This window comes from Mobula birostris, chromosome 22 (assembly GCF_030028105.1).
Source record: "Mobula birostris isolate sMobBir1 chromosome 22, sMobBir1.hap1, whole genome shotgun sequence".
Taxonomy (NCBI): domain Eukaryota; kingdom Metazoa; phylum Chordata; class Chondrichthyes; order Myliobatiformes; family Myliobatidae; genus Mobula; species Mobula birostris.
The window spans coordinates 51,534,169-51,556,735 of NC_092391.1; the positions used below are offsets into that span (position 1 = coordinate 51,534,169).

At 44.6% G+C, this 22,567-nt stretch overlaps 2 protein-coding genes across 3 annotated transcripts in view; one reads left to right on the forward strand and one right to left on the reverse strand.

Annotated features, from left to right (window-relative positions):
* Nucleotides 1-8,047, forward strand: part of ccdc92 (coiled-coil domain containing 92) — a 60,568-nt gene extending 52,521 nt beyond the window's left edge. The window contains exons 4-5 of the mRNA XM_072240175.1: nt 242-289; nt 6,762-8,047. Coding sequence (XP_072096276.1) covers nt 242-289; nt 6,762-7,534 — 821 coding nt within the window. The 3' untranslated portion in view covers nt 7,535-8,047. The remainder of the gene's footprint in view (nt 1-241; nt 290-6,761) is intronic.
* Nucleotides 8,048-8,599: 552 nt separating this feature from the next.
* The window catches only part of dnah10 (dynein axonemal heavy chain 10), a 283,837-nt gene continuing 269,869 nt past the window's right edge, over nt 8,600-22,567 (reverse strand). For both annotated transcript variants that reach the window (XM_072240729.1, XM_072240730.1), the window contains 3 exons: nt 20,452-20,632; nt 19,975-20,120; nt 8,600-9,425 (listed from right to left, as the gene is read on the reverse strand). In XM_072240729.1, the coding sequence (XP_072096830.1) occupies nt 9,279-9,425; nt 19,975-20,120; nt 20,452-20,632 (474 nt within the window). In that variant the 3' untranslated portion in view covers nt 8,600-9,278. The remainder of the gene's footprint in view (nt 9,426-19,974; nt 20,121-20,451; nt 20,633-22,567) is intronic.

The window sequence follows — 22,567 nt, forward strand, 5'->3', positions numbered from 1 at the left end:
GAACCCTGAAGCCAGTTAATCACAACTGAGTGTAAAGATGCTTGTACTGTACGTCAATCTCTTTCTGAGAAACATCAATTAGAAATTTACCCCAAGCATTTTATGCTATATGCTAACATCGTCTGAAGGGACATATCCATGGGTTATTATTTGTGTCTGAGTGAGGAGTAGTTTGATTTATTATCTGAAAGTGTTTCACATAAATAAGTTGTTGAACTATCCTTTAAATTTCTGTTTCCAGAGTTGGCCTTTGAACTGGCAATGATGTCACCTCCCCCGGAGCAGGCAGGTAAGGACAGCGCTTCGGACTCTCGGTTGTACAGCAGCTCAGGTAACCTGCACGCGTACACTTACTCCCTGTACCAGCACATCGGCAAAGCACTGGGCACGTTTAAAGTACAGTTCATCTGCTTTTTAAAAATATTTTCCAACTCTCAAACTTCAGCCTTTATGCAAGTTTTAGAACTGCTTTCCTGCTTGAGTAACAAACCAGCCTTCCACGACATGGTCAGTTATTCCAATCGGGATGCAGGAGGGTGGAGTGACAGTCAACATGGGTGTGAATCTACACGCTGAGCTCGCAGAGGAGGTTGAGCGTGTGATGACAGCGTTACCTTCCCGGGCGCGCTCTGCTCTGCTTTCAGAGCCCATCAGCGCATGGGATGGTGGTTCGTGTCACCACTGGGGACCGTTTAGTTGTCTGGAACAGCAACAAAAGTGGGCTGGCCAATCTGGCTGGAACAACTGGCCAACAGCCAGTTGCCTGGATGGTACAGTGGCTGGGACAACTGGTCAACAGCCTGGGACAACTGGCTGACACTGGCACAGTGGCTGGGACAACTGGCTAGCACTGGCACAGTGGCTGGACCAACGGGCTGGCACTGGCACAGTGGTTGAGTCAACTGGCTGACACTGGCACAGTGGCTGGGGCACTGGCCGGCACTGGCAATTGCCTGGATACTACAGTGGCATAGTGGTTAGCATAATGCTTTATGCGATTGAGGTTTATTTCCTGCCACTGTCCAAGGAGTTTGTATGTTCTCCCTGTGACAGATGTTCTGTGGAGGCCAAGTGATCTGTTGTATTTAAAGCAGAGGTTGATAGTTTCTTGATTAGTCAGGGTGTCAAAGGTAACGGAGAGAAGTCAGGAGAATGTGATTGAGAGAGAAAATTAATCCAACACGATAGAATGGCAGAAAAGACTTGGTGGGTCAAATGGGCTAATTCTGCTCCCATGTGTTTTGGTCTTGTGGCCTGTCTCATTCCACTTCTCTGCTTCAGTGCACGCTGTTGTTAACTGATAAACTCGTGTCAGAGTTGGTGCAGTGGCCAGTGTTGTGAGTGATGTCCCAGCACCAACCCAATACAGGTGTGCTGTGCTCAGGTGTCGGCCCATTATATGAACATTTACATAATAGGACTTGTGAGCATAATGGTTCAGCTGGTAAACCTGTTTGTTTATTAACTGGTGCTGCTGCCAACTGATAGCAGTTTGTTCTACTCGAGAGCAAGAATATAGCTATCATCTCTGTAAGAACTGCTTCAGTTTTGTCCGGTCGCAGGCTAGTGAATTACTTAGCTGTTGATATTTTGTAGAGATTAGTGATGTAGTGTGATGTTTAATTCAGTTTAGCTGCTAACTTCATCGAGCAGGCTTTCAACTTCCAAGAAAAGAACCCGAAAATTGCAAGTGTCAGTGCACTCCAAGCAGGGAGAGGCAGAAGAAAGTAAATTACAGGCCAAATAGTCTGACCTCAGTGGTTGGGAAGATGTTGGAGTCAATTGTAAAGGATGTGGTTTTGGGGTACTTGGAGACAAATGATAAAATAGGCCAAAGTCCTTGAGGGGAAATTTTGCCAGATAAATCTGTTGGAATTCTTTGAAGAAATGGCAAGAGAGCCTTTTCTGGTTGGCTGCTGACGACTAGTGATGTTCCACAGGGGTCAGTGTTGGGACTCGTTCTTTTTACATTGTATGTCAATGATTTGGATGACAGAATTGATAGCTCTGTTGCAAAGTTTGCAGATTATATGAAGGTAAGTGGAGGGGCAGGTAGTATTGAGGAAGCAGAGAGGCTACAGAAGAACTTAGACAGATTAGGAGAACGGGCAAAGAGGCAGCAGATGGAATACAGTGTCTGGAAGTGTAAGATCATGCACTTCAGTAGAAGAAATAAAAGGGTTGACTATTTTCTAAATGAAGAGAAAATGCAAAAATCTGAGGCACAAAAGGATTTGGGAATTATTGCACAGAATTCTCTAAAGGTTAATTTGCAGGTTGAGTCTGTGGTGACGAATGCAGATGCAATGTTAGCATTCATTTCAAGAGGACTAGAATATAAAAGCAAGGATGTAATGTTGAGACTTTATAAAGCACTGGTGAGGTCTCACTTAAAGTATTCAGAGCAGTTTTGGGCCCCTTAGAAAGGATGTGCTGAAACTGGAGAGGGTTCAGAGGAGGTTCACAAAAATGATTCCAGGATTAAAAGGATTATGAAGAGCGTTTGATGGCTCTGGGCCTTTATTCACTGGAATTCAGAAGAATGAGGGGTGACCTCATTGTAACCTATCGAATGGTGAAAGGCCTTGATAGAGTTGATGTGGAGAGGATGTTTCCTTTGGTGGGGGAGTCTAGGACCAGAGGGCACAGAGGGGCACCCTTTTATAATGGAGATGAGAGAGTGGAGTGGCAGAGGTTGATAGATTCTTGATTAGTCAGGGCATGAAGGGATACGGGGAGAAGGCAGGAGATTGGGGCTGAGAGGGAAAATGGATCAGACATGTTGAAATGGCAGAGCGGATTCGATGGGCCAAATGGCCTAATTCTGCTCCTGTATCTTATGGTCTTAAAAAGTTAATGCCAGAGTTTCTGCGAGCTCTTTATAACTGTCAGTAATGACTAACTTCAAACACCTCCCCTAGTGAGCTGGTTCACGGTAGCACAGCACTGCCAATCAAACCAAATGAAAAGACTGGAAAATTACCATCAGTTCTAAAACTCTTTTCAGTGTGTGGTTGAAAACTGATCCTGCCATGGATACCACTGTCCTTTAAAGCGTGCATGAACCCGAGCCCAGGAATGCCTGCTGCATGGAACCCCTTCACCACACAAACCGCAGCCTCACCAACAGGTGGTGCTTCGTATAAACTTGAGAGGCCACGTCCCCTCGAGCCTGCCGTACCTTTCACTGTGACTGTGCTGTAGGGTCCCAAGAACGGTGCAGCTCAGAAACAAGTTCTTTGGGCAAATCTTCCACGCTGATCTTTAACTAATCTACTCTAATCCCATTTGCCCACGTTAGCCTGCTTAAGTGTCTGTCTATAGTACAGTTCAAGAGGTTCTGAGGTTTGTGCGTGAATGCGCAGAGAATGGAGGGATACGGACATTGTGTAGACAGGAGGGATGGTTGGGCATTTAATTACCAGTTAAATCAGTTCAGCCCAGCATTGTGGGCTGAAGGCTGTAATCCTGTTTTATGTTCTATCTGCCTCTACCACTTCTCTGGCAACGCATTCCACATTCCCACCATCCAGTGGAAATTGCCCCTCAGAATTCCTTTCAATGATTTCCCTTCCACCTTAAACCTGTGCCCTGTAGTGGTAGACTCCCTCAGCCTCAGGAAAACGACCGTGAACATTGACTTTTTGGTGACTTTATAAACCTGTGTAAGATCTCCTTCAACCTCCTCCACTCCAGGGAAAACTGTCGGCCTGACCAGTCTCTCGTTATGAATCCCGGCAGCACTCTTGAGAATATTTTCTGCACTGTCTCTAGTTTAATCTGTCCCATAATGTGATGAGAACTGTATCTGTTATTCCGGATGTGATCTCACCAACAGCTATAACATGGCAATCTATTCCTTGTGCTCGGTGTCCTGTCCAATGACGCAAGCATGCCTTATGCCAGCTTCACCACCTGTCAGTTTCAGGGAACTACGTACTTGTACCACCTCACCCAACTGGTCAGTGGCAATGGAGATGTCCATCAGCTTGCATTTTCCTCAAGTTCCTCTGAACCTTTCCTATCCATGAGTCTTTCAGATGTTGTTAATGTATTTGCCGCACCACTTACTCAAGCAGGTTATTGCTCTAGGCGTAAAGGTTGCCTTTCGGGTCCCTATTAAATCACTCACCTCTCACCTTAAACCTCTGCCCTCTAGTTGTTGATTTGGGAAAAAGTCTATGCACATTCACCCTATCTCTATCCCTCGTGACAATACACGCCCTATCTCTATCCCTCGTGACAATACACGCCCTATCTCTATCCCTCGTGACAATACACACCCTATCTCTATCCCTCGTGACAATGTAGGCCCTATCTCTATCCCTCGTGACAATACACGCCCTATCTCTGTCCCTTGTGACAATACACGCCCTATCTCTGTCCCTTGTGACAATGTAGGCCCTATCTCTATCCCTCGTGACAATGTAGGCCCTATCTCTATGCCTTGTGACAATACACCCTATTATCCCTCGTGACAATACACGCACTATCTCTGTCCCTCGTGACAATGTAGGCCTATCTCTATCCCTCGTGACAATGTAGGCCCTATCTCTATCCCTCGTGACAATGTAGGCCCTATTTCTATCCCTCGTGACAATGTACGCCCTATCTCTATGCCTTGTGACAATGTATGCCCTATCTCTATGCCTTGTGACAATGTATGCCCTATCTCTGTCCCTCGTGACAATGTATGCCCTATCTCTATCCCTTGTGGTAATATACACCTCTATAAAATCATTCCAATGGGAAAAATTCCCAACCTACTCAACCTCTCTCTGTAAGTCAGTCCTTCAAGTCTCAGCAACATCTTCATAAATCTTAACGGAATCTTTCCTATTAAAACTAACACAATATTCAATAACCAACGTCTTGTACAGCCATAATATAACATTACGACAACTATACTCAGTGCCCTGATTTATGAAGGCCATCGGACCAAAATCCTCCTTCCCCTCCCTAACCACCTGTGATGCCACTTTCAGGGTGTCATGTACTTGTGTGCCTAGGTCCCTCTATTCTACAACACTCCCCAGGATACTGCCATTCACTGTAAAGATCCTACACTCATTTCTCTTCCCAAAATAAAACAGCTCGCACTTATCCTCAGCCCCCTTACCCAGCTGATGTGTAGATCCTGATGTCTCTACTGTTTACAAAATCACCTGTTTTAGCTTCATTTAGAAATGTGCTGCCTATCTAACTACTATCCCTCGTTATAAAATCCAACTCCATTTTCTTGTTGCCTGCCAACTCTAAATGTAGAAATGAAATGGGAGCAGTATTAGGCCATTCAGCCCATTGACTCTGCTCTGCCATCTGGCCATGGCTGATTCATTTCCCTCTCAACCCCATTCTCCTTACTTCTCTCTGTTTGTAATCAAGATCCTATCAACACCCAAATAGACCCAATGATCTGTCTCCACAGCTGCCTGTGGCAACGTATTCCACCCTCTATCGAAAGTTCTTCCTCATCTTCATTTTAAATTGACCTTCCTCTGTTCTGAGCATGTGTCCTCTGGGCCTAGACTCACCCCACTATAGGAAGCTTCCTCTCCACATCCACTCTATCTAGGCCTATCAACATCCAATGTGATTCGCCCCCCCCCCCCCACCATTCTCCTAAGTTCCAGAGAGCAAAGGCCCAGCGCCATCAATCACTCCTCATGCAATTGATCTTTCATTCCCAGAATACGTATATTCTTCACTGTGGAATATAGATATAATTCCCATCTTTGGTGATATTTCTGTAAAGCAATGAGGTCATGCTCGTTAGTGCAGAGTGTGGTTATCCATGGTGTCTTTTAAATGGGTCATGTAACATTTCTCTGTATCAGGGCCCTGTTTCCCACTTGCTTTGTTTCCTTATCTGAGGAAGGTTTCTTCCACTGAAGGCAGTGTGGAGTTCACTTGGGTGATAGGATTGTACATACTGGAGGTGATATTGTTGAAATGTGTAAGGTTCTGAGCAGATTGATGCAATAGGTATTGAGGGTATGTTTCCCTGGGTGGAATTTGAGAACTATTTTCAGAATAAGGAATATTTATGATGAGGTGAAGCACTTCTTCAATGGTCATGACTGTTTGGAATTCTCCATCACAGTCTAGAGTCCGTGACTCTTTGACAGACACTTGGACTCCGGGGATGGGGAGAGAGTGGGCCAGCAGTGCAGAGGCCAGAATTAGATCAGCCACTATCGAGGCAGACTTATCTTTGCACCGGTGGCCTATTCCTGTTCCTTATTCCTCAGCAAACATGTTGATTTGCAAGTTATTAATGTGACCCAAAACTAAAAAAAAAACAATTGATGCAGCTAAATGTATTCACAGTGTCTATTTCCTGAAAACGGTTGGCCAAAAGCCAAAACTGAGTATTGTAGTACAGCATGGAAGCAGACTATTCAGCCCATCTCATCCCTACTGACCAATGGACAGCTTTCCGTATTAACCCAATTTCCCTTCTGTGCTGAAGTGATTCCAGTGCTCATTTTGACACTTCTTAAATACTGCCAGTTATGTGGATTTTGCTACTCTCCCTGCCAGATCCACTCTGAATCTCACCAACCCTTGCCTCAGGTAATGTCTCCAGTGTACTGTTTTGCCCACTGCTCTTAGTTGTCTTTGAAATAATTTCCCTCTTTTCTGAATTCAGAAAGTCATAGTTTTTTCTACTGTCAGAGCAAGTGAGAATAGATTTTCCTCTGACAACACACATCAAAGTTGCTAGATTTTCCTCTGATGGGTTTTGTGTTTCTTTGAAGGGAATGGTGATTCAAGAAGTGAGGAATTGAAGAAAAAGTATGAAGAGCTGGAAACGCAGCTTAAAGCTAAAGAAGACGAAAACAATGAATTACTGAAGGATTTGGAGAAGAAGAATGCAGTAATCCTGGTTCTGGAGAATACAATGAAGGAACGAGAGAAGAAGTACCTGGAGGAGCTGAAACTGAAGGGTCACAAGCTTGGCATGTTGTCCAGCGAGCTGGAGCAGAGGGCTAGCACCATCGCCTACCTCACCTCTCAGCTGCACGCCACCAAGAAGAAGCTCATGGCATCGAGCAGTGGGGCCACAGACACTTCGTCCACTGCTGGGTCTGCTTCCTCCAACTATAAACCATCTCCACCCAAGGACAAGATGCCAGAAACTCCACGGCGCAGGATGAAGAAGAGTCTCTCGACTCCATTGAACAGTGAGTTTGCAGAGGTTTACAGACTTGGGACTGACGGGAGAAAGCTTGTTCTGCGATCTGAGCCTTTGGACGCCATGCCAGACCCAACACCTTTTCTCCAGGGACGGGGGGAGTCCGAGTTGCATCTGATAAAGGAGAAGCCTTTACCAATTCCACCCATTCCCTCCGAGCGGGGCTCTGTGGAGCAGCATAGCCCAGCCAGAGACAAGCAACACAAGCCCCATCACATCGGTGTGGCGCATCGAATCCCACACCAGGCTCAGGCTGCAGTGGAAATGTTGGCAGTGGACCAGGTTAATGATGGGAAGGTGGTTAGGAAGCACTCGGGGACAGACAGAACTGTGTAAAAAAAAAACAAAACAAAAAAATCTCTGCTTCTCTTGGCTTAGTTGCTTTTATAACTGTGCACAAATATAGACTAAACTTCACGCAACTTTTTTTTAAATTTTGTTTTTAATGATAGGAAATATAAATGCCAAACACTTGACAGTTTACCAGAAAGCAGTTTTGTTCCATTTTTTTGTAGTTAATTGTCAGCCCAATGTATAATCTGCTGCTTGCTTCTACCAATAATCAAATTGCACTAGTGGTCTGAGGAAAACTGCCACACTGAGCAGCTAGAATCACGAAAGAGAAGGAAGCTTGAATAAACAATACTAACACATCCAATCAGCAAAACCAATATTAATGGTGAAGGCCCTGATGAGGTGACTGTCTGATATATTCCTTGACATCTGCGTGTTGTGCACCTCTTGACAAAGCTGAGCTGGCAGCATGTTAACCATTGCCTGTCTGTATGTAATGTGCTGTGACCATACTGGAACAAATATTCATAGACTTATTCAGGTCATTACATTTATACAAAGTTCGATTTTGTAATCTAATTAAATGAATATTGATGATCTGATGATTTGGTTTCTGAAAGTCATTGCTTGAAGTGTTGTGTGAGACTTCAGTAGCTCATTGGCAAAGTGTAGCGGGGTGGGGGGTGATGGCAGGTCACAGGGGTCTCAGTGTCGATTTGAGGAAACTTATTGAACCTAAATGTTTGCACCAAGTTAGGAGCAAGACAATGTGACAGGATTGTGAACAAAAGCAGCCCAAACCATTTAGTGTTTATATTGAGAGATGATCATTAACAATGTTTCTGTCTCCACAGTTGCTGCCTGACCTGCCGAGAATTTCTAACAGTATTTCAGATTTTCGGCATCTTCAGAATTCTGAGTCCTCCAAAAATTCTGCTGCACACACCCTAATTTTCACCAGTTGTTATTCAGCTTTTCACTTGTCTGCTCACCGACCCACAGTGTCTTCTACCTGGCAGCCAATACTGAGGTTGCCATCTTGCTGAACAGCCAGCTACAGTGAAGGGTTCTAAGGCAGCAGACCAGGAAGGGAAAAATAGATTTCTAATTAACTGAAAATAAGTTACAAAATTCAGAAATTTGTACGTACACATTTGGTTAGGGTAGCAGAAATATAAAACTTTATTTTTATAAAGAATTTCACATTTTAAAATCCATTATGCTTTGAAATGTCAGCAAATTACAAAGGTTACCCATGAATTCAGATTTGCTGAGGTCCCCATTAAAAACTTTAATTACTTGCAGTAAAGGAAGATATTTGCCCGGTATATAAAAATGCCAGAGTACCATTCAAGCCCTTTGTGCTCCAATGAGAAGTGGAGGGGCAGGGTATCACTGAAAGTAACCTCACGATTTCCACAGTAGCTCCTCTGTCATTATAGCCACTAAACACAATGCTAATGTCATCTTGGTGTTTAAAAAGTTTTTTTCCATATGACCTCTGACAGTAATTGGTATATTGATAAGTCTTGTGAAGAATGTGCTCTAGAGGAAACACAGACCAGGTTCAGGACAAAGAATGAATGCTGAATGCAGAGGCATTCAGTGTACTGCACATACTGACTTCTAATTCTTTAATCCTTACATTTATTTGATGAGAATTTATTGCTATGTAAGTTTTTGTCATTGATTACTTCACTGAATGAGAGAAATTCATTCCCTCCCTCACTGTTAGTTGTTGTTCTGGGAGCAGAAGACCCTGTTGCCGTACTACACACTGGCAAACTCAGTCCGAGTTCAGGGTGAGGCAGACACCCTGTAACACCCAGTGTGAAATGTGTCTGGTGGTGAAGAGATCGGCTTCAAAGACCAGTCCAACACCCATTGCATTCCGTCGCATTGACGTGGTATACACAGGCGTTCGTAGTGTGTTCTGGAAGAAAGTGAAACATTAAATACCATCACCATAAAAAACAAACTTTTCAGTACAGCAACATTCTGGAAAAAAGTTGGGAAAAACTGTGAAGCTAATGGTCAATAAAGACTGGGTGAGCAACCAGAGGTCATGGACCATGTGGCTACACATTACAAGGCCCAGAGGGAGTTAGAAGATTGAGGTATTAATCTCTGGATTTCTCCCGTTGTGGTACGGGAGTGAACAGGGTGCAGTGAATGGCTGTCTGGAGGCTTTAGATCCTTGCAGCACTCGGACCAGTCAGGGGGAAGGTAGGAAGGAGGATTGTACCTTGGGGCTGGGACCAATGTTCTGAGGGGCAGGTTTACTAGAACGAGTTTGGCAGTGATGGGAGGTTGAGCAGAGAAATACAATGAGAGTTTGGAAGGCCAGAGAGGTCTGGAAATTATACAATCCTAAATCCAAGCTTAAGGGCCAAGGTGACAATTTTACATTCACAGAAACAGACAAGATATGATTCCAAGTACCAACTACTACCACTACCACTACTGAAGAACTGTCATCAACATATCACCTGTGGAATCAGGAGCCAACACACTTGACCACTGTTATACCACCATGAAGAATGCTTACCGTGCTATCCTGTCCCACACTTTGGAAAATCTGATTACCTGGCTATACTTCTACTCCCGGCATACAAGCAAAGACTAAAGACCATAGACCATAGCACCAATGAGGAAGATTATGAAGGTATGATCGAAGGAGGCAGAGGAGCGTTCATAGGACTGTTTTAAGTCAGTAGACTGGACAATATTGAAGGATTCATCTTCAAGCCTGAATGAATACACCACAGGTGTCACCAACTTCACCAAGACCTGTGTGGACGAGCGTCTGCCTTTGAGAACATAGCAGACATATCCAAACCAAAAGCCAGGAATGAACCGGGGGATCTGTAGTCTGCTGAGGGCTAGATCTGTGTCATCCAAGTCCGGTGATCCAGAATTATACAAGAGATGCAGCTATGACTTAAAGCTATTTTAAGAGCGGAACAACAATTCCAATTGAAGTTTGAGATGGAATCGGGCGCACATCAGCTATGACAGGGTTTGCAGGCCAGTACTTCCTACAAGGCAAAACCTAACATCATGAATGCCTGTAACGCTTCACTCCCAAACAAGCGCAATGCTTTTATGCGTGCTTTGAAAGGGAAAATAAAGCTGCAGCTATTCGAATCCCTGCAGCATCTGATGACCCTGTGGTCTTGGAGGACAATGTCAGAACATCCTTTAAGAGGGTGAACCTTTCCAAGGTGTCAGGCCCTGATGGAGTATCTGGTAGGATAATGAAAACCTGTGCCAGCTAACTGGCAGGAGTGTCAGGGACATCTCTCATTGCTGCAGTCGGAAGTTCCCACCTGCTTTAAAAAGGCGACAATCATACAGGTGAGCTGCCTCAATGATTGTCGCCTGTTTGTACTCAAGTGCACTGTGATGAAGTGCTTTGAGAGGTTAGTCATGGCTGGAATCTCCTGCCTAAGCAAGGACTTAGTCTCGCTGCAGTATGCCCATCACCACAAAAGGTTTACAGTGGATGCAGTCTCACTGGCTTTCCTTAGATCATCCAGGCAATAGCAACACCTACGTCAGGCTGCTGGTTATTTATAATAGCTCAGTGTTCAACACCATCATACCCTCAGGACTAATCAACAAGTTTCAAAACCTGGGTCTTTGAACCTCCCTCTGCAGCTGGATCCTTGACTTCCTCATTGGGAAACCACAGTCCGTGCAGATCAGAAATAACATCTCCTCCTCACTGTCAGTCCACACTGGTATACCCCAAGGATGTGTGCTTAGCCCACTGCTCTACTGGTGGCCGGTTGGTGGCGCAGTGAGATCAGCGCTGGACTCCGGAGCGAAGGTTCCCAAGTTCGAATCCAGGTCGGGCCACCCCCGAGCACGCTTTCCATCCGTGCCGGGTTGAGTGTCGAGCTAGCCACTCGGCTTCGTAAAAAATACAAGGGTCGAGTCAGGAACGTTCATAACGTGAACCGGTTAATCCTGACACCACGTGCCAGACAAGAATGGCTGAATGTCTGGTATGACATGCCACGCTTTAAAAAAAAAACTGCTCTACTCTCTCTAAGCCTACAACTATGTGGCTAGGCACAAATGCTACCTATAAATTTGCCGATGACACAACTATTGTTGGCAGACTGTGATGACGAGGCAGACGAAGTGGCTTTCGATGCAACAACAACCTTACACTCAGTGTCAGTAAGACCAAGGAATTGACTGCGGACTTCAGAAGGGAAATGTCGAGAGAATATTCACCGGTCATTATCATGGGATCAGCAGGGGAAACAGCAGTTTCAAGTTCATGGGTGTCAACATCTCTAGGTTGGAAGAGACCCTAGTATGTCACCAAAGACTCTTGCAAATTTCCACAGCTGTACTGTGGAGAGCATTCTATCTGGTTGCATTGCTGCACAGGATTGAAATAAGCTGCAGAGAGTTGCAAACTTAGTCAGCTCCATCATGGGCACTAGCCTGCCCAGCATTAAGGACATCTTCAAAAGGCAATGCCTCAAAAAAGCACATCCATCATTAACTGGGCCATGCCTCTTCTCACTGTTACCATCAGGGAGCAGGTACAGGAGCCAGAAGGCACACACGTAACAATTCAGGAACAGCTTCTTCCCCTCTGCCAGATTTCTGCATGAACATTAAACCCATGAACGCTACTTCACTATTCTTTCTCTTCTTTGCTCCCTTTTACAGAGTTCATTTTTAATGTATATTTCTTTTTGTAATTTGTAGTTATTTTTATGTATTCCAATATATTGCTTTTGCAAAACAATGAATTTCATGACATATGTTAGTGACATTAAATCTGATTCTGATCCTGACAAGTGACTGAGGTCGGTAAATAAATTTTCTAGGACTCTTTTGAAAGGAATAAAGAAAATGGAGGTGGCCTGGTACTCGAAAATAGACAAAAACTGTAGCCAGGAAGGATCATGTGACTAGTACAATAATTATGAAAGACTTCAGTTGACATAATGCCTGAGTAAACCATATTAGCAGGTTAGAATAATGAGTTGGAGATGGTTGTAACCAATCTATGACAGGGGGAGCACAGAGTCAATGTACAGTCAAAACAGAAGAAAAACAGTCATTCCTGAAGGCAGAGCACACACAGGCATGATACGGCCTGTGGGAAGAATACAGGGCTAAATCGTACCCATTTTAATGTAAGGAGTTTTATTAGTAGAGCAGTTGAACTGAAACCTTTACAGAGAATGTAGAACAGCACAGCAATGGGCCTATGATGCCTGGGTCCGCTATGATGCAAGTTTAAACTGGATGCAATCCACATCCCTTCCTCTCAAACACCACTATTATATCGTTTTCCACTACGTTCCTGGCAGCTGTTCCAAGCACCCACCTCTCTCTGTCTAACAAAGACTTGTGTAAATCTCCTTTAACCTCACCTCAAATCTCTAGCCTTTATTATTTGATCTGGGATAAAGACTCTGACTGTCTATCCACACCATAATTTTATACAGTTCAGTCAGTCTGCCCTCAGTCTTTGACTTTCCAGAGAATACAAATCAAGTTTGTACAACTTTTCCTTATAGCTGATGCTCTTTAATCCAGGCAACATCCACTTAACCTCTACTGCGAACTTTTTAAAGCTTACACAAGACATAGGAGCAGAATTAGACCCATCGAGTCTTCTCCACCGCTTCTTCATGGCTGATCCATTTCCTTCTCGACCCCATTCTCCTGCTTTTTCCCATAACCTTTAACTCTATAACTAATCAAGAACTTGTTAACCTCTACCTTAACGATACCTAATGACCTGACCTCCACAGATGTCTGTGGCAATAAATTCCACAGATTCACCACCCTTTGGCTAAAGAAGTTATTCACATCTCTGTTCAAAATAGATAACTCTCTAATCTGAGGCTGTTTGAGACTCTCCCACCATAGGAAACATTGTCACTACATCCACACTGTCTAGGCCTTTAAACATTCAATGGGGTTCAATCAGGTCCCCCCCCCCATTCTTTTAAATTCCAATGAATAAAGGCCCAGAGCCATCAATTGCTCCTCATATGATAAGCCATTCATTCCCAAAATCATTCTTGTGAACCTCCTCTGAACCCCCTCCAATGTCAGCACCTCCTTTCTTAAATAAGGGGCCAAAAACTGCTGACAGTTCTCTTAAGTGGGGCCTCACCAGTGCCTTATAAATCCTCAGCATTACATCCTTGCTTTTATATTCTAGTCCTCTCGAAATGAATGCCAACATCGCATTTACCTTCCTCACCACTGATTCAACTTGCAAATTAACTTTTAGGGATTCCTGTATGAGGGCTCCCAAGCCCCTTTGCACCTTGGATGTTTGAATTTTCTCCTCATTTAGAAAATAGACTATACTTTTATTCCTTCTGCCAACACGCATGACTGTACACTTCCCGACACCAACACGCATGACCGTACACTTCCCGACACCAACACGCATGACCGTACACTTCCCGACACCGCCAACACACATGACCGTACACTTCCTGACACCGTATTCCATCTGCCACTTTTTACCCATTCTCCTAATCTGTCTACATCCTTCTGCAGCATCACTGATTCCTCAACAGTACTTACCCCTTCTCTTATCTTTGTATCATCTGCAAATTTAGCACAAAGCCATAAATTCTGTCACCCAAACCACTGATATACAACATAAAAAGAAGTGGTCCCAACACTGACCCCTGCAGAACACAACTAGTCACTGGCAGCCAATTAGAAAAGGCTCCCCTTATTCCCATGCTCTGCCTTCTGTCAATCGGCTATTTCTCTATTCACATAATACCATGGCCTCTTGTTTAGCGGCCTCATGTGCGGCACCTTGTCAAAGGGCTTATGAAAATCCAAGCACACAGTGTTGACCAATTCTCCTTTGTCTATCCTACATGTTATTTCTTCAAAGAATTCCAAACAAGTTTGTCAGGCAAGATTTTCCCTTAAAGAAAGCATGCTGACTTTGGCCTATTTTATCATGTGCCTCCAAATATCCCAAACCCACATCCTTAATAATCGACTCCAACATCATCCCAACCACTGAGGTCAGACTAACTGGCCTATAATTCCCTTCCTTCTGCCTCTCTCCCTTCTTGAAGAGTGGAGTGATATTTGCAGTTTTCCATTCTTCCAGAACCATGCCAGAATCTTGTAATTCTTAAAGATCATTACTAATGTTTCCGCAATCTCTTCAGCCACCTTCTTCAGAACCCTGGGCTTCTACCCCTTGATACCCTTGAACAGCTGCTTGGGTCTTCCACAATGAAGATTTATGCAAATACTTATTCAGTTCATCCACCATTTCTACCTCATTACTACATCTCCAGTGTCATTTTTCAGTGGTCCAATATCTACTCCCACCTCTCTTTTACTCTTCATATATATGAAAATACATTTGCTATCCTCTTTGATATTATTGGCTAGCTTACTTTCATATTTCATCTTTTCGCCCCTTATGGCTTTTGTAGTTGCCTTTGGTTGGTTTTTAAAAGTTTCCCAATCCTCTAACTTCCCAACTATTTTTTTCCTCTATTATATGCCCACTCTTTTGCTTTTATGTAGTATTGACTTCTCAGCAACGGTTGCTTCATCCCTGAGGGTCGGCACAACATTATGGGCCGAAGGGCCTGTAATGTGCTGTACTATTCTATGTTCTATCCTGCCTTTGGATATCTACTTCTTCTTTGGGATGTATCTATTCTGCACCTTCCAAATTTCTCCCAGAAACTCCAGCCATTGCTACTCTGCCGTCTCATTTCTGCTAGTGTCCCCTTCCAATTGACTTTGGCCAGCTCCTCCCTCATGCCTCTGTAATTCCCTTTACTCCACTGTAATACTAATACATCTGACTTTATCTTCTCCCTCTCAAAATGCAGGGAGAATTCTATCATGTTATGATCACTGTATCCTAACAGTTCCTTTTGGGATCTAAAACCAGCCTAATTTTCCCAATCTACCCAAATATTAAAATCTCCATGCCTGTCGCAACATTGCCATTTTTACATGCCTTTTCTATCTTCCTTCGTAATTTGTATCCCACCTCCTGGTGACTGTTCAGAGGCGTGTATATATGTAACTTCCAGCAGGGTAATTTTACTCTTCCAGTTTTTTAACTCTACCCACAACGATTCTACATCTTCCGATCCTATGTCACTTCTTTCTAAGGATTTGATTTCATTTTTTATCGTCAGAGCCACACTACACCTCAGCCTACCTGCCTGTCCTTTCAATACAAGGTGTTAAGCTCCCAACTATAATCTTCTTTCAGCCACCACTCCGTTATACCCACAACAACATATCTGCCAATCTCTAACTGCACTGCTACATCATCTACCTTATTCCGTAATTCAAATATAACACCTTTAGTCCTGTATCCATCACCCTTTTAATGTGACAACCAGATGTGCACATGATAATCCAAATGACTGGAGCTACATCTGATTTTTATACTCAACACCCTGACAATGAGTAACATGCCTCAGTGACTCACCTCCATATCTGCCAAGTGCCTGGAGAGACTGGTTATGTCCCACGTTAAGAACACCATCCCTGCTGCTCTGGATCAGCACCAGTTTGCCTATAAGGCAAACAGATCAACCAAGGATGTCATCTCCATTGCTCCGCACTGGAACACTTGGAGCATAAGGACAACTATGCCAGAATGCTTTTTATTGTCTACAGTTCTACCTCAGCACCATATTCCCCAACAAGTTAACCGTTAAACGACACAATCTGGGACTCAATAAGTTAATTTACAACTGTATTCTGGACTTTCTTACCAATTGCATCCAGACAGCCAGACAAGGCTACCTGCCTGCTTGTTCTTTTGATACAATAGTAACTTTCCTGTAATACCATGGGCCCTTGTTAAACAGCCTCATGTGCAGCACCTTATCCTAAATCCAGGCCTGAAAATCCGAGTAAACATCATTCTTTGTCTATTCTGCTTGTTGTTTCCTCAAAGAACTGCAGTATCAATGTTTCTAAAGCCTGTTTACCTCCAGAACCAACACATATTCCACTCTCCCCTCCTACCCCTCCTCACAGTCCCCCATCCTGCTCTCATGACTATACCCCTTCCCCACACGAAACCACCACAGTGGGCTTCACAGCTTCCCTGGTGTCATGGATTCTTGATTACCTGACTGGCAGACCACAGTACGTGTGCTTGCAACACTGTGTGTCCGACAGAGTGATCAGCAGCACTGGGGCTCCACAGGGGACTGTCTTGTCTCCCTTTCTCTTCACCATTTACACCTCGGACTTCAACTACTGCACAGAGTCTTGTCATCTTCAGAAGTTTTCGATGACTCTGCCATAGTTGGATGCATCAGCAAGGGAGATGAGGCTGAGTACAGGGCTACGGTAGGAAACTTTGTCACATGGTGTGAGCAGAATTATCTGCAGCTTAATGTGAAAAAGACTAAGGAGCTGGTGGTAGACCTGAGGAGAGCTAAGGTACCGGTGACCCCTGTTTCCATCCAGGGGGTCAGTGTGGACATGGTGAAGGATTACAAATACCTGGGGATACAAATTGACAATAAACTGGACTGGTCAAAGAATACTGAGGCTGTCTACAAGAAGGGTCAGAGCTGTCTCTATTTCCTGAGGAGACTGAGGTCCTTTAACATCTGCTGGACGATGCTAAGGATGTTCTACGAGTCTGTGGTGGCCAGTGCCATCATGTTTGCTGTTGTGTGCTGGGGCAGCAGGCTGAGGGTAACAGACACCAAGAGAATCAACAAACTCATTCGTAAGGCCAGTGATGTTGTGGGGATGGAACTGGATTCTCTCACGGTGGTGTCTGAAAAGAGGATGCTGTCTAAGTTGCATGCCATCTTGGTCAATGTCTCCCATCCACTACATAATGTACTGGGTGGGCACAGGAGTACATTCAGCTAGAGACTCATTCCACCGAGATGCAACACAGAGCATCATAGGGAGTCATTCCTGCCTGTGGCCATCAAACTTTACAACTCCTCCCTTGGAGGGTCAGACACCCTGAGCCGATAGGCTGGTCCTGGACTTATTTCATAATTTACTGGCATAATTTACATATTACTATTTAAATATTTATGGTTCTATTACTATTTATTATTTATGGTGCAACTGTAACGAAAACCAATTTCCCCTGAGATCAATAAAGTATGACTATGACTATGAGATTCCAGCAGATGCAGTCCCTGACCCAGGCAAATTATCTCGACCTGACACAATTATCATTCCCATCCACGATGCACCATCACTTAACTATTGTCCCAGATTCCATATCTGCAGTCTCTGGTATCTCCAGTGCCCTAAAATGTCCTGCCATTCACTGTACACTTTTCCCTTACATTTGACCTCCCAAAGAGCAACAGCTTACACTTGTCAGGATTAAACATCATCTGCCATTTTCCTGCCCAGATCGCCAACTGATCTACAGAACTGTGCAAACATCTTAGCCACATGTAAAAAAATACTGTAAAGCAAAGATGCTTTCAACAATAATGAAATGAAAAGCTTCTAAATATCAAAAAATTACTGTAAAGAGCAGTAAATAGTAAAAAACTAAAATCAAATCAATATTTGGTGTGATTACCCTGCGCCTTTAAAACTGCATCAGTTCTCTTGGGTACACTGTCATGCAGTTTTATACGAAAATCGGCTGGTAGATTGTTCCAAGCATCTTGGAGAACTTGCCACAGTCCTTCTGCAGACTTTGGCTGTCCAAGGTGAGCTTGGACAGCACAACTTGAAACTCCTGTCTGCCGCAAAATTTCTGCGTGGGAGAGACCTTGCTGACTCAGGGCGACCACCTTGTGTCTTGTTGCTCTGCTCACACTTGCCACGGTGTAAGAGTTGATGATTTGAAGATTAAACACCTGCCACAGCCTCACCTCTTAGTCTGGTTGTCCTTCACCCAGTTTGATTCCTTCTACACCCGTTTCTGTTTCAGTCAATCAGTTTGGTTCATTCAACTCATTATATCATTGATCATTGTTATCTTTGTTTAATCATGCACTGGGCTATATACTGTACATACAAAGTAATCAAGTTATTATTTGAAAAGTTGTCTATAGCTTTATATGTTACTTTCTTTAACAAAATACAAACATTTCTCTGTGACAGTTAATTTTCTTGGAAAATGAATGTTAGGGTATCAAAAAAATTGCTCTTCTCCACTGACACATTAATGTAGAAGACAAAAAATAAATAGCTAAAATGAAATTTATATTAAAAAATCTAGGATGCCTAAGACTTTTGCACAGTACTGTATATCCTGTTAACAACCCTCCTCACTGTGTAAACCAGACCTGCAATCAGAGCAACACACATCAAAGTTGCTGGTGAACGCAGCAGGACAGGCAGCATCTGTAGGAAGAGGTACAGTCGATGTTTCGGGCCGAGACCCTTCGTCAGGACTAACTGAAAGAAGAGCTAGTAAGAGATTTGAAAGTGGGAGGGGGAGGGGGAGATCCAAAATGATAGGAGAAGACAGGAGGGGGAGGGATGGAGCTAAGAGCTGGACAGTTGATTTGCAAAAGGGATTTGAGAAGATCATGGGACGGGAGGCCTAGGGAGAAAGAAAAGGGGGAGGAGGGGAAAAAAACCCAGAGGATGGGCAAGGGGTATAGTCAGAGGGACAGAGGGAGAAAAAGGAGAGAGAGAAAAAGAATGTGTGTATATAAATAAATAACAGATGGGGTACGAGGGGGAGGTAGGGCATTAGCAGAAGTTTGAGAAGTCAACGTTCATGCCATCAGGTTGGAGGCTACCCAGACAGAATATAAGGTGTTGTTCCTCCAACCTGAGTGTGGCTTCATCTTTACAGTAGAGGAGGCCGTGGATAGACATATCAGAATGGGAATGGGAGTGGAATTAAAATGTGTGGCCACTGGGAGATCCTGCTTTCTCTGGCGGACAGAGCGTAGGTGTTCAGCGAAACGATTTCCCAGTCTGCGTCGGGTCTCGCCAGTATATAGAAGGCCACATCGGGAGCACCGGACGCAGTATGTCACCCCAGCCGACTCACAGGTGAAGTGTCGCCTCACCTGGAAGGACTGTCTGGGGCCCTGAATGGTGGTAAGGGAGGAAGTATAAGGGCACGTGTAGCACTTGTTCCGCTTACAAGGATAAGTGCCAGGAGGGAGATCAGTGGGGAGGGATGGGGGGGGGGAACGAATGGACAAGGGAGTTGCGTAGAGAGCGATCCCTGCGGAAAGCAGAGGGGGGAGGGGAGGGAAAGATGTGCTTGGTGGTGGGATCCTGTTGGAGGTGGCGGAAGTTACGGAAAATAATATGTTGGACCCGGAGACTGGTGGGGTGGTAGGTGAGGACAAGGGGAACCCTACTCCTAGTGGGGTGGCGGGAGGCTGGAGTGAGGGAGAAACACTTTCATCCAATCATTAATCGCAGGATTCAGGATTTGTGATTAGAAAGAAAGAATGCCCAGATTTGCTCCCATCCATTCAGTGGACATGTACGTCAGCTTGGCCTGGACTGACCTGGAGCTTCAGGCGATGGCTCTCAGTGGGGATCACCTTCAGAACAGGAAGCTCAGTCACCAACTCCTTGGGCTTGCTGCGGACCAGGCAGCCCCCTTCAATATCCCAGTCAGCTCCTTCCAGGTATAAACCACAAATAAAGCAGCCTGCAGAACAGCACAACACAACATTAGTAACAGCCTAAAACAAATTCACTGAAGGAGACAATGGCGATTAACATGAGAATCTAAAGCACAAAAACAATATAGCCAGCAATGTTTATCAGGCTGGGGGGGGTTCCAACTGAGTCTCACGGGTTGGGTGACCTCAGTGGTTCCAATGGGAGAACAGGGAAGCAACTCTGTGAGTAACACACAGCCTGTGCCAGACGAATGTGCTGAAGAGCAAGGTGTACGGTGTACAACAGCAAGAGCCTTTAAACTCGATGTGCCATGCGTCCATGAGTTATGACAACAAAGCCATGAGATGGCATCGCACCGTTCCCAGGGCGCTCCACAACATCCTCCGCAGTTGCATACTTGGTGACCTGAGTGTAGAGCGTGGAGCGGTCGAGTGGCCAGCCATTCTTGCGACAAGTTGCCTGAACCAGCGCTGTGAGGTAGGATTCAGGGATGTGCAGTCCAGACAGCCACATGACATTGGGTTCACCTTCGTCCACCTAGAAACATCAGGCATAAGTAATGAGTGAGAGCACCAGACTTGGGCTAACCACATCAGCATCTGGTGAAATATTCTCCCCCCCACTCCCCTTTCCCACTGGCTGGACATGTACAGTGGATGACAGGGACTCCAGGTGATGGTGTGCAGAGACTTTCAACTCACTGAAAATGGTGAGACGGGTGACAGGGTTGTGAACTGCTTGGCTTCACGGGCAGGGCTATTGATTATGAGAGCTGGACTTCGAGTTCTTAGCTGTACAGGTCATTGGTTATGGCACACTGGAGAATTGTGTACAGATCTAGTCACCAAACATTTAGATGTGTAGCACTAGAGGATATTCATCAGGATGTTGTCTGTAGTTACAAGGTGACATAGGATGGACTGGCACTGTTCTCACTGCACTGAGGAAGCTGAGGGGTTGGTAGAGTTTATAAAGCTGTGAGAGGCAGAGATAGGGCAGTTCAGAGTCATCGTACAAGTGTAGGGGAGTCTAAAACTAGAGGATACAGGTTTAAAATGAGAGAGGAAATATATAAAGGTGATGGGAGGGTGCTGGGATAGGGAACAAGTTGCCAGAGGTATAATCACAACATTCAGAAGTGTGTGGACAAGTATAAGGAATGAGATACAGGGCCAAACGCAAAAGGTTGGGATTAGCTTAGATGACCATTTTGGTCAGCATGTATGAATCAGGCTGAAAGGCCTGTTTCAAAGTTCCAAGTACATTTATTATCAAAATATGTATGCTATATACAAACTAGAGATTCATCTCCTTACAGGCAGCACAAAACAAAGAAACCCAATACAGCCCATTAAAAAAGACCGTCAAATACCCACTGTGCAGAAAAAAAAATAGTGCTATCAATAAAAGTTAAGCAAATGACATTCAGAACTGAAGTTCATGAAAGAGAGCCACAGACATGAAGCCAGTCAGCACTACAGCTGACCCAAGAGCCCGTTAGTTGCAGGCCACAGCCTCAGTTCAGTGCACAGACAAGTAAACCTTGCCCATTTCTTCCATCCAAACCCGAAACCCTGACCTTTTCAACCTGGCCTGGCGCTTAAATTGGTCAAACAGTGGGTTGTTTCTTGCTCTCAGGCCTGAGCCTCACAGCCTCGACTCTGCCTCACTTTGGCCCTACCACTTTGAATCACTTCCAAGTCCGCTTTAGCAATGGCCAAACATTGGCTCATTCGCTGCTCTCCGGCCAAGCCCTGCCACCTTGATTCAGGCGTACATGCCACGCCGCAACCATCATGCACCTTTGAGACCTCCGTTCACACCTCAAAAACACCAGGTCATACAACTCATACAATATACTTGCAGGCAGTTTTGCTAGAGCTGTGGGGGAGGATTCAAAGCAAATTGGCAGGGGGATAGGAACTGGAGTGATAGGGCTGGGGATGGGGCAGCTGGTATACAACTAAGTAAAACTACTGTCAGTGGGATGAGTTAAAACATAACAGGGGGCCAAGATCAAAAAGAGTGATGTATACAGCACTGAAACTGCTATGTTTGACTGCACGCAGTATGTGGAATAAAGTAAATGATCTTGTAGTACAGTTCGAGATAAGCAGGTATGATGGTGCGGGTATCACTGAGTCGTGGCTGAAAGAAGTTCAAACTTGGGAGCTTAACATCCAAGGATACACATTGTATCAAAAGAAGAAGCAGGCAGGTAGGCAAAGTGGGGTGGGGTGGCTCAGTTGGTAAAAATGAAATACTTAGAAAAGTGACATAGGATTGGAAGATGTAGAATCCTATGGGTAGAGTTAAGAAACTGCAAGGGTAAAAAGACCCTGATGGGAGTTGTATACAGACCTCTGAACAGTAGCCAGGATATAGGTTACAAATTACAACGGGAAATAGAAAAGGCATATCAAAAGGGCAATGTCATAATAATCATGGGATGGGTGGGGGGGGGGTGGATTT